Source organism: Pan paniscus, chromosome 8, assembly GCF_029289425.2.
Source record: "Pan paniscus chromosome 8, NHGRI_mPanPan1-v2.0_pri, whole genome shotgun sequence".
Lineage (NCBI taxonomy): Eukaryota > Metazoa > Chordata > Mammalia > Primates > Hominidae > Pan > Pan paniscus.
This window is the reverse complement of record NC_073257.2, coordinates 81,441,823-81,456,870: the sequence shown is the minus strand read 5'-3', so window position 1 is coordinate 81,456,870 and position 15,048 is coordinate 81,441,823. Positions and strand designations below refer to the sequence as shown.

Genomic DNA, 15,048 nt, shown 5'->3' with positions numbered 1-15,048 from the left:
GACCTCATGATCTGCCCACCTCAGCCTCCCAAAGCGCTGGGATTACAGGCGTGAGCCACCGTGCCCGGCTTTTTTTTTTTTTTTTTTTTAATGAGACAAAGTCTTGCCAGGCGCGGTGGCTCACACCTGTAATCCCAGCACTTTGGGAGGCCGAGGCAGGTGGATCACAAGGTCAGGAGATCGAGACCATCCTGGCTAGCACGGTGAAACCCCATCTCCACTAAAAATACAAAAAATTAGCCAGGTGTGGTGGCGGGTGCCTGTAGTTCCAGCTACTGGGGAGGCTGAGGCAGGAGAATGGCGTGAACCCAGGAGGCGGAGCTTGCAGTGAGCCGAGATCATGCCATTGCACTTCAGCCTGGGTGACAGAGCGAGACTCTGTCTCAAAAAAAAAAAAAAGAAAGAAAGAAAAGAGACAAAGTCTTGCTGTCACCTAGGCTAAAGTGCAGTGGTATGATCATAGCTCACTGCAATCTCGAACTCCTGGGCTCAAGCAATCCTCCTGACTTGGCCTTCCAAAGTGCTGGAATTAGCAGTCATGAGCCACCATGCCAGACCAGGATCTTTTTTAGGTGTATGATTTTCATATCCTATAATCATAATTTCCTAAAGTAGGGTCCCCAACTGGTCTGTGGCCTGTTAGGGACTGAGCTTCACAGCAGGAGGTGAGCAGCAGGTGAGCGAGCATTACCGCCTCAGCTCTGTCTCCTGTCAGATCAGCAGTGCAATTAGATTCTTGTAGGAGTACAAACCCTATTGTGAACTGCGCATCCAAAGGATCTGGATTGTGCACTTTTTATGAGAATCTAGTGCCTAATTGAGAGAAGAGAGACAGACCCTCTCATATTGTTTTATACTCAGAAAAAGAAAGAGAAGCAAAACTAAAGGCAGGTAGCCCGGCGCCCAGGAACCAGACCTGAAACCAAGGAACCAGACCCGAAACCAGGCCTGGCCCTGCCTGACCTAAGCCTGGTAGTTAAAGATCGACCCCTGACCTAACCGGTTATGTTATCTATAGATTCCAGGCATTGTATGGAAAGGCATTATAAAAATCCCTGTCCTGTTCTGTTTCGTTCTGATTACCAGTGCATGCAGCCCCCAGTCACATACCCCTGCTTGCTCAATCAATCACGACCCTCTCCCAAGGACCCCCTTAGAGTTGTGAGCCCTTAAAAAGGACAGGAATTGTTCACTCGGGGAGCTCGGCTCTTGAGACAGGAGTCTTGCCGATGCTCCTGGCCGAATAAACCGCTTCCTTCTTTAACTCGGTGTCTGAGGAGTTTTGTCTGTGGCTTGTCCTGCTGCATAATGATCTGAGGTGGAACAGTTTCACCCTGAAACCATCCCCACACACACACGGGTCTGTGGAAAAATTGTCTTGCCCGAAACCAGTGCCTAGTGCCATAAAGGTTGGGGACCGCTTTCCTAAAAGAAAATATATTTTAGGCTGGGCATGGTGGCTCACACCTGTAATCCTAGCACTTTGGGAGGCTGAGGTGGGTCGATCACTTGAGGTCAGGAGTTCAAAACCAGCTTGGCAATCATGATGAAACCCCGTCTCTATTAAAAATACAAAAAATTAGCTGGGCGTGTGGTGTGCACCTATAATCCCTGCTACTCCAGAGGCTGGGGCAGGAGAATCGCTTGAACCGGGGAGGCAGAGGTTGCCATGAGCCGAGATCGTGCCACCACACTCCAGCCTGGCTGACAGAGTGAGACTCCATCTCAAAAAAAAAGAAAAGAAAATATATTTTAAAACAGAGAAGTAAAAATAATGGTTGCTTTGTAAGCTAAATACATTTGGCTTTATATTAATAGCTAGCACTTAGGTAGAACTTACTATACACCATTGTTCTAAATTATTTACTTATTTATTGACTGATTGATCCTTAAAACAACACAACGAGGTGGATACTTGTAATATCCCCATTTTATAGAGGAGGAAACTGAATCACGGGGCGATTAAGTGACTTTCTCAAGGTCACACAGCAACTGAATGGAAAAGCTGGGATCCAAGCCAAGGCAGTGTGTCTCCAGCCCACCTTGTCATTCCGACAAAATGCAATATTTATTTTACTATATTGTCCTTATTTCTCTTATTTCACTCAGGTCCAGTGAAGGGGTCCAAGAACCTGCACCGAGGAGACTGAGTCATGGCTTGGTTAGATTCCTAAAGCGTGGCAAGTGGATCTGGGCCCTGCAGAGTTCCTTTATAAGGGGAATCCTCAAACCAAACAGAGAGGCAGATCTGCAAGGCCAGAGGGGCTGTAAGTGGGTTATGGAAGAAGTTGCCCTCCCCTGGGGGGTGGGGGTGGAGACTTCTGGCTTGGGTTGATTCCACTGAGTGGGCTGAGTATGTCTCCTCTCTCGCTGTTTTCTGTAGATCTGTCTCGCTGTGCCCTTCCCAAAGAATCACTGTTGTCAAGGGCTTCAGCCACATCTCCCTCCCAAGTTCGTGATTATATTTCCAGCTGCCTATGAGAATCAAGTCTTATATGTCCCACGGGCACCCGAAACTCAGTATCTTCCAACGCAGTCATGTTTTTCTCCTTAAACTTACTCTTCTCAATTCCCCTCCTTGTCATTTATTCACCCAACACATATTTGTGAAACACCTAATCTGCTTTGCACTTTCCTAGTCACTGGAAATGTGGTGAACAACCCAAAAATCCAACAAACTCCCTATGCCAAAGGGAAGTGTTTAGCTTGGGAATTGTGTCACCCAAAACACTTCCCATTTTGTCCCTACATAGGTAGCTGCAAAGGTAGGCCACATATCTTCCCAGGGGGCTTCCCTCACAATTTGCTCACGAGGAAATTCCTTTACCCTAAAACAGAATTCTGTTGAATTTCACCCAAACAATGTACACTGACAGCTTACCATCACAGGTACAGGACAAGGACTGGACTAGAAGTTATCCCTTCCCTCACCTGCGCCAAACGCATATTTGACTGCTTCCTTTATTCTATGCTTACTTTACTTATGTAAAAATGCACATTCACTGAGTATGAATGCATAGCTGACTGTTCCTCCACCCTCCTCATTTCACATGTGAACTGTGGGTTCAGGGAACACTAAGCTAATCAAAGTCTCAAAAGAATGCAACCCCTTGCCTCTTTTATCTACCCTTCCCTTTTTTCCCTTTCCTCTTTCCTACACTGCTCACCCTTTCCTCTTTATTTTTTATTTTATTTATTTTTTTATTTTATTTATTTATTTTTTTTTTGAGACAGAGTTTCGCTCTGTCGCCCGGGCTGCAGTGCACTGGTGCGATCTCAGCTCACTGCAAGCTCCGCCTCCCGGGTTCACGTCATTCTCCTGCCTCAGCCTCCTGAGTAGCTGGGACTACAGGTGCCCGCCACCATGCGTGGCTAATTTTTTTTGTATTTTTAGTAGAGACGGGGTTTCACTGTTAGCCAGGATGGTCTCAATCTCCTGACCTCATGATCCGCCCACCTTGGCCTCCCAAAGTGCTGGGATTACAGGCATGAGCCACCGCGCCCAGCCCCACCCTTTCCTCTTTAAATATTGAAGTCCTCAAACCCTCTTTGGAAAAAGTGTGGGTCACAGATCCTACTGTGGCTTATGTCTCTTTTTTCTGGGCATATTCTCATCCTTGGCAAAATTAACTCTAAATTGATTGAGACTCACCTCAGTCATTTTCTTCTTCTTTTTTTCTTTTTCTTTTTTTTTTTTTTCTTTTTTTTTTTGAGACAGAGTCTCACTCTGTCGCCCAGGCTGGAGTGCAGTGGCATCATCTCGGCTCACTGCAAACTCTGCCTCCCGGGTTCAAACAATTCTCCTCCCTCAGCCTCCCGAGTAGCTGGGATTACAGTGCGTGCCACCACACCTGGCTAATTTTTTGTATTTTAAATAGAGACAGGGTTTCACCATGTTGGCCAGGCTGGTCTCGAACTCCTGATGTCAAGGCGGATGATCTGCCCACCTTGGCCTCCCAAAGTGTTGGGATTACAGGTGTGAACCACCGCACCCAGCCTTCTTCTTTTTCTTTTTTTTAAACTTGTACCTCAGTTTTCTTCTTTGGTTTTACACAGCCCACATTCTGGTCGGGAGAGACAGATGGTAAGCAAATGGCTAATTAAATATACATTAGGCCAGGCACTAGGAGAAAAGGCAGGCGCAGCTGACACAGCTGTATCCCACAATATCCATTTCCCCTTTGTCCTAATAAACTAATCAATGCTCCAATTTTTAGGTGAACTCAGGCCCCCCAGAATAAAGATTCCATTTCCAGCCTCCCCTATAGTCGGATGCAGGCATGTGACCAAGCTCTGGCCAGAGATGAAAGTGAGAGTGTCTCAGTAGCTTCTGGAGCCTCCCTTAAGAGACACAGCTATTCTGTGGCTTTCCTGCTTCTTTGCCATTCCTCCTTCCTGCTGACTGGAGGACAGGCAGAGTGGCTGGAGATCCTGCAATCATCTTGGATTATGAGATTGGGACACACAGGGAGAACGCCATGTGAAGGGACACACACAGAAAGAAGATGACCATACGAAGATGTAGGCAGGGATGGGAGTGATGCTGCCACAAGCCAAGGAACGCTTGGGGCCACTGGAAGCTGGAAGAGGCAAGGGAGGGTCTTCTTCTCCAAGATTCAGAGGGAGCATGAGCCTGCCAACACCTTGAATTTGGACTTCTAGCCTCCGGGCCTCTTAGAAGGAGCAAGATGTGAATCCTACAGCTACAAGGAACTGAACGCCGCAAACAACAACATGAGCAGGAAAGCATGACGGAAGGCAGGACACCTAGCTCAGCTCATCCCAACTCCTGCCCCACAAACATGAAACCCCCATGGCAAAATATTACTGAGACAGTGAAAGATCTGACCTATCCAACTCCATCTTGCTTTTAACCTCCAAGCTGTCTTTGTTCATTCCCGGGCATAGGCTGAACTAACTTCGGGAGGAACTTAGTTTATAGTTTAAAACAAAGATGAGGCTGAGCGCAGTGGCTCACGCCTGTAATCCTAGCGCTTTGGGAGGCCAAGGCGAGCGGATCACTTGAGATCAGGAGTTCGACACCAGCTTGGCCAACATGGTGAAACGCTGTTTCTATGAAAAATACAAAAATTAGCTGGGTGTGGTGGCGGGCGCCAGTAATCCCAGCTACTTGGGAGGCTGAGGCAGGAGAATCGCTTGAATCCAGGAGGCAGAGGTTGCAGTGAGCCAAGATTGGGCCACTGCTCTCCATTCTGGGCGACAGAGCGAGACTCTGTCCCCAAAAAACAAATAAATAAATAAATAATAAAAATAAAAATAAAACAAGATGATAACAGCCCTTTTCCAAAACAAACCCTCTTCTTGTCTGGAGATCAGACTGCCTTTGATGGACTAACAAATTAGCAAAAAGATTAGAAAGTATGGTTTAGGAGTCATGCAGCTGGAGGCTACAAGATTCTGACCCTCCCAAATTGCTCCTGGGGATTACATCACTATTGTAAAGCCTAAGATAGTGCTTGAGATATTTTGCAGACCCTGCACTTGATGGATCAGTTGGCACCCCCCAGATTGATAAACTGGATCACCTGATCTTGTGGCCCCCAGCCAGAAACTGACTCAGTGCAAGACAGCTTCAACTCCCTATGATTTCATCTGTGACCCAACCAATCAGCACTCCTAACTCACTGGCTGCTTCCCACCCACCAAATTATCCTTAAAACTCCAATCCCCAAATGCTCAAGGAGACTGATTTGAGTAATAGTAAAACCCCAGTCTCCCGCAAAGGTGACTCTGAGTGAATTACTCCTTCTTTATTGCAATTCCCCTGTTGATGAATCAGCTCTGTCTAGGCAGTGGGCAAGGTGAACCTGTTGGACGGTTACAAGTTTGGGAGCTTGTCCAGGATTGCCCTTACGACTACCTGCCATAAGGGTAATCCTGGTTCGGTAGCCTCCCTCTGGTGATGGATCCAGAGGCCAGTCCAAGTGGCCGCCTACTTCTCTTGGACTGGGGGTTGACTCTGCTACTGTCTCTACAGGCCGGGCACTGCTGACCCATGGTGCATGGATTTAATTGCAATAGAGAAATAGTCCTGGGGAAACTGATTTGAGTAATGATAAAACTCTGGTCTCCCACACAGCCAGCTCTGCATGAGTTACTCTTTCTCTATTGCAATTCTCTATCTTGATAAATCAGCTCTGTCTAGGCAGTGGGCAAAGTGAACCCGCTGGGTGGTTACAAAAATCGTAGATAATACATGTGTGTTATTCTAATTTAAAAAAAAAAGAGATAACTCTGGGAATGATGCCCATACAAAACAAAGCAACAAAATAGAACAGAACCTGCATCCTTGTCATCAAGCTGCCCCATATCAGCCCTCCCCCCTCCCCCCACCACATTACCTCCATATTTCTAAAATTTGAGAGAAAAACAAAATTCCAATGTGTTTATCCAAATGCTATTTTGGAGTTTTCTGTTACTGCCAGCCAAATCTAATCCTAACTGATACATAGATTGAACAAATAAAGGGTAGGGATTTCATTTTAGACAGGATGGACAGGGAAGGCCCTCTGAAGATGTGGCATTTGAGCAGAAACCAGAATAAGATGAGGGACACTATGCCAGTGTCTAGGAAAAGAGTGTTCCAGGCAGAACTTGCCCCTCATCACCTCTGCTGAAAATCTGCCATCATCCTTGACCTCCTTCCACTCCCATGGGCTCCACATGTAACCTGTTACCAAACCCTAAGAATTCTACCTGTAAATGTATCTCAGAACAAACAAACAAAGCAAACAAATCAAACCTACAAACTTTTTTTTTTTTTTTTTTTGAGACAGGGTCCCATTCTTTTGCCCAGGCTGGAGTGCAGTGGATCAGTCACAGCTCACTGCAGCCTTGACCTTCCAGGGCCCAAGTGATCCTCCCACCTCAGCCTCCCAAGTAGCTGGGACTACAGATGCACCGCACCACTCTCAGGAAATTTTAAAATTACTTTTTGTAGAGACAGAGTCTTAGCACCATCTGTTGAAAGGCTTTTATTTCCCCATTGAATTGTTTTCACATCTTTGTCAAAAATTATTATACCCAGGAGGCTGAGGCAGGAGAATGGCGTGAACCCGAGAGGCAGAGATTGCAGTGAGCTGAGATCTCACCACTGCACTCCAGCCTGGGCGACAGAGCGAGACTCCGTCTCAAAAAAAAAAAATCATTATACCATAAATGTAAGGGTTTATTTCTGAACTCTCAATTTCAGTTCATGCAGCTATATAATTATCCTAATGTTAGTATCACATTGTCTTGATTACTGTAGCTTTATAAGTTTTTTTTTTTTTTTTTTGAGATGGAGTTTCGCTCTTGTTGCCTAGGCTGGAGTGCAATGGTGTGATCTCAGCTCACCGCAACTTCTGCCTCCCAGGTTCAAGTGATTCTCCTGACTCAGCCTCCCGAGTAGCTGGGATTACAGGCACCTACCTCCACGCCTGGCTAATTTTTTGTATTTTTGGTAGAGATGGGGTTTCACCATGTTGGCAAGGCTGGTCACGAACTCCTGACCTCAGGTGATCCACCTGTTTCAGCCTCCCAAAGTGTTAGGATTACAGGTGTGAGCCACCACACCCGGCCTGCTTTATAAGTTTTGAAATCAGGAAATGTGAGTTCTCTTTCTTCTTATTCAAGATTGTTTTGGCTATTCGGTACCCCTTCCATTTTCATATGAATTTTAGAAGCAGCTTGTCAATTTCTGCAAAGAAGCCAGCTGAGATTTTCATAGGAATTGAGCTGAATCTATATATTAATTTGGGGAGTTTGCCACCTTAACAATAGTGTCTTCCAATCCATGAACATGGGATGTCTTTCCATTAATTTAGATCTTCTTTATTTTCTTTCAACAGTCCTTTGTAGTTTTCAGAGTAAAAGTCTATACTTCTCTTGTTTATTCCTAAGTAATTTGTTCTTTTTGATGCTATTATAAATGGAATTGTTTTCTTTTTTTTTTTTTTTTTTTTTTTGAGACAGTCTCACTCTGTTACCCAGGCTAGAGTACACTGGTGTGATCTCAGCTCACTGCAACCTCCGCCTCCCAGGTTCAAGCAATTCTCCTGCCTCAGCCTCCCGAGTAGCTGGGATTACAGGTGTGTGCCACCACAACCAGCTAATTTTTGTATTTTTAGTAGAGATGGGGTTTCACCATGTTGGCCAGGCTGGTTGCAAACTTCTGACCTCAGGTGACCCACTCGCCTTGGCCTCCCAAAGTTCTGGGATTACAGGCATGAGCCACCACACCCAGCCAGGAATTGTTTTCTTAATTTCATTTTTATATTGTTCATTGCAATTTTATAGAAGAAGTACAATTTAATTTTTTTTTTTTTTTTGAGTTGGAGTCTAGCTCTGTCACCCAGGCTGGAGTGCAGTGGCGTGATCTCGGCTCACTGCAACCTCCATCTCCCAGGTTCAAGCAATTATCTGCCTCAGCCTCCCGAGTAGCTGGGATTACAGGCACCCAACACTACACCCGGCTAATTTTTGTATTTTTAGTAGAGACTGGGTTTCACCAGTCTGAAACCAAGGCTGGTCTTGAACTCCTGACCTTGTGATCCACCTGCCTCAGCCTCCCAAAGTGCTGGGATTACAGGCGTGAGCCACCGTGCCTGGCTACAATTGATTTTTGTATATTAATCTTGTATCCTATAACCTTGCTGAACTTGTTTATTAGTTCTAATAGGTTTTTGTGGGTATTCTAGGATTTTCTACATACAAAATCACGTAGGGCTCTTTTTGCCATCTTTCCACGCCACCACAGTGGTGCACATGAATGTCCTGGCTGATGCTCTCAAGAGCATCAACAATGCTGAAAAGAGAGACAAACACCAGGTTCTTAGGCCATGCTCCAAAGTCATCGTCTGGTTTCTCACTGTGATGATGAAGCATGGTTATATTGGCGAATTTGAAATCACTGATGATCACAGAGCTAGGCAAATTGTTGTGAACCTCACAGGCAGTCTAAACAAGTGTGGCATGATCAGCCCCAGATTTGATGTGCAACTCAAAGATCTAGAGAAATGCAGAACAATCTGCTTCCATCTGGCCAGTTTGGTTTCATTGTACTGACGGTCTCAGCTGGCATCATGGGCCATGAAGAAGCAAGATGAAAACACACAGGAAGGAAAATCCTGGGATTCTTTTTCTAGAGATGTTATACATATTTACAAATAAAATGCCTCATGAAAAAAAAGCAAAAAACAAAATTACATAAGAATAACCTTTTGATATATGCAGCAACATTAAAATATTAAAACCAGGCACAAGAGAGTACATATGTATGATTACATTTATATGAGGTTCAAGAATGGAAAAGCTCTGGTGATAGAAGTCAGAATAGTGATACTGTCAGGAGAGGAAATGGGAAGTATTGACTGGAAAAGAGCGTGAAGGGATTTTGGGGGGTGATGAAAATGTTCTATATCTTGAACTGGGCAACGGTTACATAGGTGTATACGTATGTTAAAACTTCTTAAACAGCCGGGCATGGTAGCTCACATCTGTAATCCAAGCACTTTGGGAGGCTGAGGCAGGTGGATTGCTTGAGCTCAGGAGTTCAAGACCAGCTGGGGCAACATGGCAAGACCCTGTTTCTACTAAAAAAAAAAATTAAAAATAGGCCGGGTACGGTGGCTGAGGCCTGTAATCCCAGCACTTTGGGAGGCCAAGGCAGGCGAATCATGAGGTCAGGAGTTCGAGACCAGCCTGGCCAACATGGTAAAACCCCATCTCTACCAAAAATACAAAAAATTACTGGGTGTAGTGGCAGGCACCTGTAATCCCAGCTACTTGGGAGGCTGAGGCAGGAGAATTGCTTGAACCCAGGAGCCAGAGGTTGCAGTGAGCTGAGATCGCGCCACTGCACTCCAGCCCAGGCAACAGAGTGAGACTCCATCTCAAAAAAACACAAACAAAGCTGGACGCGGTGGCTCACGCCTGTAATCTCAGCACTTTGGGAGGCCGAGCTGGGCAATCACGAGGTCAGGAGTTCGAGACCAGCCTAACCAACATGGTGAAACCCCATCTCTACTAAAAATACAAAAATTATCTGGGCCTGGTGGCGCACACCTGTAATCCCAACTACTCAGGAGGCTGAGACAGGAGAATCGCTTGAACCCAGGAGGCGAAGGTTGCAGGAGCCGAGATCACGCCATTGCACTCCAGCCTGGGCAACAGAGAGAGACTCCGTCTCAAAAAAACAAACAAACAAAAAAAAAAAACCACAAACAAACAAACAAAAAAATGGGCAGGCTGGTACATGGCTGTAGTCCCAGCTACTTGGGAGACCAGGTGGGAGGGTCACTTGAGCCCACGGGGTGGAGGCTGCAGTGAGCCAAGATCGCACCACTGCACTCCAGCCTGCGTGACAGAGCGAGACCCTGTTTCAACAACAACACACTTATTAAGCTTACAGAATTTGTGTATTTGACTGGTAGTAAATTATACTTTCATTTAAAAAAAATAAAAATATAGGTTGGGTGTGGTGGCGCACGCCTGTAATCCCAGGTACTTGGGAGGCTGAGGCAGAAGAATCACTTGAACCCAGGAGGGAGAGGTTGCAGTGAGCTGAGATCATGCCACTGCACTCTAGCCTGGGCAACAGAGCGAGATTCTGTTTCCAAAAAATAATAATAAATAAATAAAGAGATAAAGATGAACTATTTTAAAATGTGGTGGCCTAGTAGTGTCATTAGCTAATTCTCTCAAGGCACTCTGTACACATAGTGATTAGTTCATCATTAACAATATCATATGTAAAGCCAGAATTTAAATAGCCTGCTAATTTTTAATTTTTTGACTGACTTGGCATTATATCTAATAAGATCTTTATCTTCTTTCAACCCCATGATGTAGCTGAATAGTCTGTACCAGGTGTAGGAAAATTATCAGCCGTCTTATTTTCTCATTGTTCATTTGTGTTAGCTTCAACCCAGTTTCTTCTACTTTTTTTTTTCCTTTTAAGAGACAGGGTCTCACTGTCACCCACGCTGGGGTGCAGGGGCACAAATCATAGCTCACTGCAGCCTCAAACTCTTGGACTCAAGCAATTCTCCTGCCTCAGCCTCTCAAGTAGCTGGGACTGTAGGTACACGTCACCATGCTCAGCTAATTTTTACAATTTTTTTTAGAGATGAGGTCTTGCTATGTTGCCCAGGATGTTCTCAAGACCCTGGCCTCAAGTGATCCTCTCCTTGGTCTTTTAAAGCACTGGTATTACAGGTATGAGTCACTACACCTGTCTCAACCCACATTTTTTATGCAGAAATCTTTTAAAACCACTTGCCTATTTTGTGAGGATCAGTCTAATTAAACCCAAATAGCATGATACATAAGACTACTTCAACCAAGCAATTCTTTTTTTTTCTTTTTTTCCTTGAGATGGAGTTTCTGTCTTCTTGCCCAGGCTGGAGTGCAATGGCATGATCTCAGCTCACTGTAACCTCCGCCTCCTGGGTTCAAGCATTTCTCCTGCCTCAGCCTCCCGAGTAGCTGGGATTACAGGTGCCTGCCACCACGCCTGGCTAATTTTTGTATTTTTAGTAGAGACGGGGTTTCACCATGTTGGCCAGGCTGGTCTGGAACTCCTGACCTCAGGTGATACATCTGCCTCGGCCTCCCAAAGTGCTGGGATTACAGGCGTGAGCCACCGCACCTGGCCCGACCAAGCACTTTTTTTTCTTTTTTTTTTGAGACAGAGTTTCACTCTGTGGCCCAAGCTGGAGTGCAGTGGCAGGATCTCAGCTCACTGCAACCTCCGCCTCCCAGGTTCAAGCGATTTTCGTGCCTCAGCCTCCCAAGTAGTTGGGATTACAGGTGCACACCACCACGCCTGGCTAAATTTTTGTATTTTTAGTAGAGATGGGGTTTTACCGTGTTGGCCAGGCTGGTCTTAAACACCCGACCTCAGGTGATACGCCCACCCCGGCCTTCCAAAGTGCTGGGATTACAGGAGTAAACCACCACACCCGGCCTCAACCAAGCAATTCTAAAGCTGCTATGCTTCAGAATATGCTAAAGATGGTCTAGGAAATAAAGGACGGGGCCACTATCGACCCCTCCTCATTGTGAGAGTCCTGGGTACCTGCAAGGCCACCAACGTTGATTTGTCTTTAAAAAGTTGGTGACAATGGAATTGTAGTACAGTTGACCCTCGAACAACACCGGTTTGCACTGCAGGAGTTTGCTTACACCTGGATCTTCTTCTGCCTCTGCCACCCCTGAGACAGCAAGACTAAGCCCTCTTCTACCTCCTCCTCAGCCTACACAAAGTGAAGACTACAAGGATGAAGACCTTCATGGTGATACACTCCCACTTAAAGAATAGTAAATCTATTTCTCTTCCTTATGATTTTCTTAATAACATTTTCTTTTCTCTAGCTTACTTTATTGTAAGAATACAGAATATAGTATATAAAACATACAAAATATTTGTTAATTGACTTTATGTTATCGGTAAGGCTTTTGGTCAACAGTAGTTTTAGCAGTTTGGTTTTGGGGGAGTAGAAAGTTATATATGGATTTTCTACTGCATGATGTGGGGGTGGTCAGTGTCCATAACCCGCTCATTGCTTCAGGGTCAACTGTACTTTCTTCCCACTGGGAAGTAGATCATCTTGCACAGCACACATCCTGGAGGTCTCGCTACATTTATGCCCCCTACCCCCTCTCTGGTTTCCTGGATGCCCAAGGCTTCCTCCAGCTCAAGCTCCTTGCTACTGCCAGACAGAAAACAATGTAATCACAGGACTCCTCAGCCTAGAGGATCCTTCGGGCCGTGCTGTCAGAGTTTCTCAACTGGACAACCAATCCCAGTCCCATCCAACCTCCTCAGTCTCCCCAGCTTTTTCCCATTTTTGCAGGCTCTGTTTTGGCACATGCTGCTCTCTCTGCTTGAAATGCCCTTCCTCGCCTGACACATGCTTTCCTCTTCTTCAAGACTCTCTGCAAATCTCATCACCTCTATCCAGCCTTTGTTATCTGGACCCAAGACAGGGTTGACCACTCCCTCACCTGGCTCTTAAAGCACGTTTCACCTATGTTGTAACTTTCTCTTTTGAAAAAATATTGAGCTTCACTTCTCAGTCATTAAGTCTTTTGAGGCTGGAGACCGAGTCTTATTTATTTTCAAAAGAACAAGAATATAGCTACGCAATCAGTGGAATGAGGAGCAGGGCAGAGCTCTGGGGCTCCAGGTTGAATCCACACCCAGCTTTGGCCCTCACCTGGGACTAGGTAATGGCCCCGGACACAGGGGAAATCGAGAGTTTCTGTGCTTTTCTCCCAAGCTGATTCATAAAGTGTACACCTCACCACCTTCGCATGAAGCAACCCATCTCAGATCCACTCTGTTGCCACTTTAAAGAGATAGTAAGCTGTGTGCTTGGGGAATGGGAGGGAAGAGGGCAGGTCAGCACAAACAGCGCAGGAAACTCTTTGATTTGGGGCTAAATGGGATATGTCAACAGGAAAGATCTGAAACTTGTCCATATTGAAGTGCAGAGCAGATGGGTGCCAAGTTTCTGGCATGCCTGACTGTAAAATGGAAAAGACAGGAGGGGAGAGACCCTTCCATTTCCCCTCCCAGGGTCTCTCACAATCAGGACACCACGCATCCCCAAGGCAGGAAGGCCTTGTGTTTGGCTCTGACAATTAGCATTCTGCTTCCAAGAAAGGGCTAAGAAGGGGGCCTCTGTTACTAGGCACCCTTGGAAAGCACCTTCCCTGTTCAGGTGTACTGAGTCCAGCAGGGAGCAAGTTGGAGGTCAATACTGCTCCACACCCTGGAGAAGCCACTGCACAGCTGCTTGGCTGGCTGAAAATCATTATCCCAAAGGGGATTGCCATGCACTATCTTTTACAGAAAATGTTACAGAAGGAAATGAAAAAAAAAATAGCTTTCTTACCTCACTTTCAGTAAGTAGATGAAGTTTTGGTTTTTCAGCTGCTGTAGCCTTAGAGAAAGACAGGACAAGTAAAGTGTTACAAATGCATTTTAGCAACTTGCATTCACAACATATTGATGCTTATAACTAATCAATCACGCTCAGAAAACAAAAGTAATTACAAGTAACCTTGGAATGTCTAAGCAAATTCTATCATGATTACCAATTCTCTGGATGAAATGCAGCAGAGCTTAGTCATGTGCAATTCATGAATTTATTCACACAAACACTAGGTTCTTACAAATATACCAGGCACTGTGTTGGAAGCTGGAGAGTCCAAGATGAAAGACAACCGTGGTTCGGCCCTCAAGGAGCCCACAATCCACTAAGAAAGACAGATGTGCCGGTCAGTAATGGAAGCGCAGCAGCACCGGAGCTGCGGCAGAGGCCTGGAGAGGAGCTGTGGGAGCACAGGCATCTAATCCCTACTGAACCGCAGGCCCCGCTGTGTCTCCCACCCTGAAGATGCAATGCTTCCCTGATGAGCAAGGAGGCAGCATGGCCATCAAGCAGTGACCAGCTCTTGGCAGGGTCTGCGAAAGATGAGTTAGCATTCTGCCCTCCCCTCGCTATTTTTTTTTTTTTTTTTTTTGAGACAGGGTCTCTTTCTCTCTCTCTCTCTCTCTGTTGCCCAGGCTTGGAGTGCAGTGGCATGATTAAGGCTCATTGCAGCCTCGACCTCCTGGGCTCAAGCAATCCTCCCACCTCACCCTCCCAAGTAGTTGGGACTACAGGTGTGCAACACCACACCTGGCTTATTTATTTATTTATTTATTGAGATGGAGTCTCGCTCTGTCGCCCAGGCTGGAGTGCAGTGGCATGATCTCTGCTCACTGCAACCTCTGCCTCCCAGGTTCAAGCGATTCTCTTGCCTCAGCCTTCTGAGTAGTTGGGATTACAGGCATCTGCCACCACACCCGGCTAATTATTTTTTTGTATTTTTAGTAGAGATGGGATTTCTCTATGTTGGCCCAGCTGGTCTTGAACTCCTGACCTTGAGTGATCTGCCTGCCTCAGCTTCCCAAGTGCTGGGATTACAAGTGTGAGGCACCGTGCCTGGCCACATTTTTTAGTTTTTGTACAGATGGAGTCCCTCTGTGTTGACCAG

General features: G+C 45.8%; 1 protein-coding gene and 1 pseudogene across 5 annotated transcripts in view; one reads left to right on the top strand and one right to left on the bottom strand.

Moving 5' to 3' along the window:
* HK1 (hexokinase 1) overlaps positions 1 to 15,048 on the bottom strand; it is a 133,863-nt gene that overhangs the window by 92,796 nt on the left and 26,019 nt on the right. For all 5 annotated transcript variants that reach the window (XM_055092928.1, XM_055092926.1, XM_055092925.1 and 2 more), the window contains one exon: positions 13,902 to 13,949. In XM_055092928.1, the coding sequence (XP_054948903.1) occupies positions 13,902 to 13,949 (48 nt within the window). The remainder of the gene's footprint in view (positions 1 to 13,901; positions 13,950 to 15,048) is intronic.
* On the top strand, positions 8,698 to 12,083 carry LOC117974623 (small ribosomal subunit protein uS8-like; annotated as a pseudogene).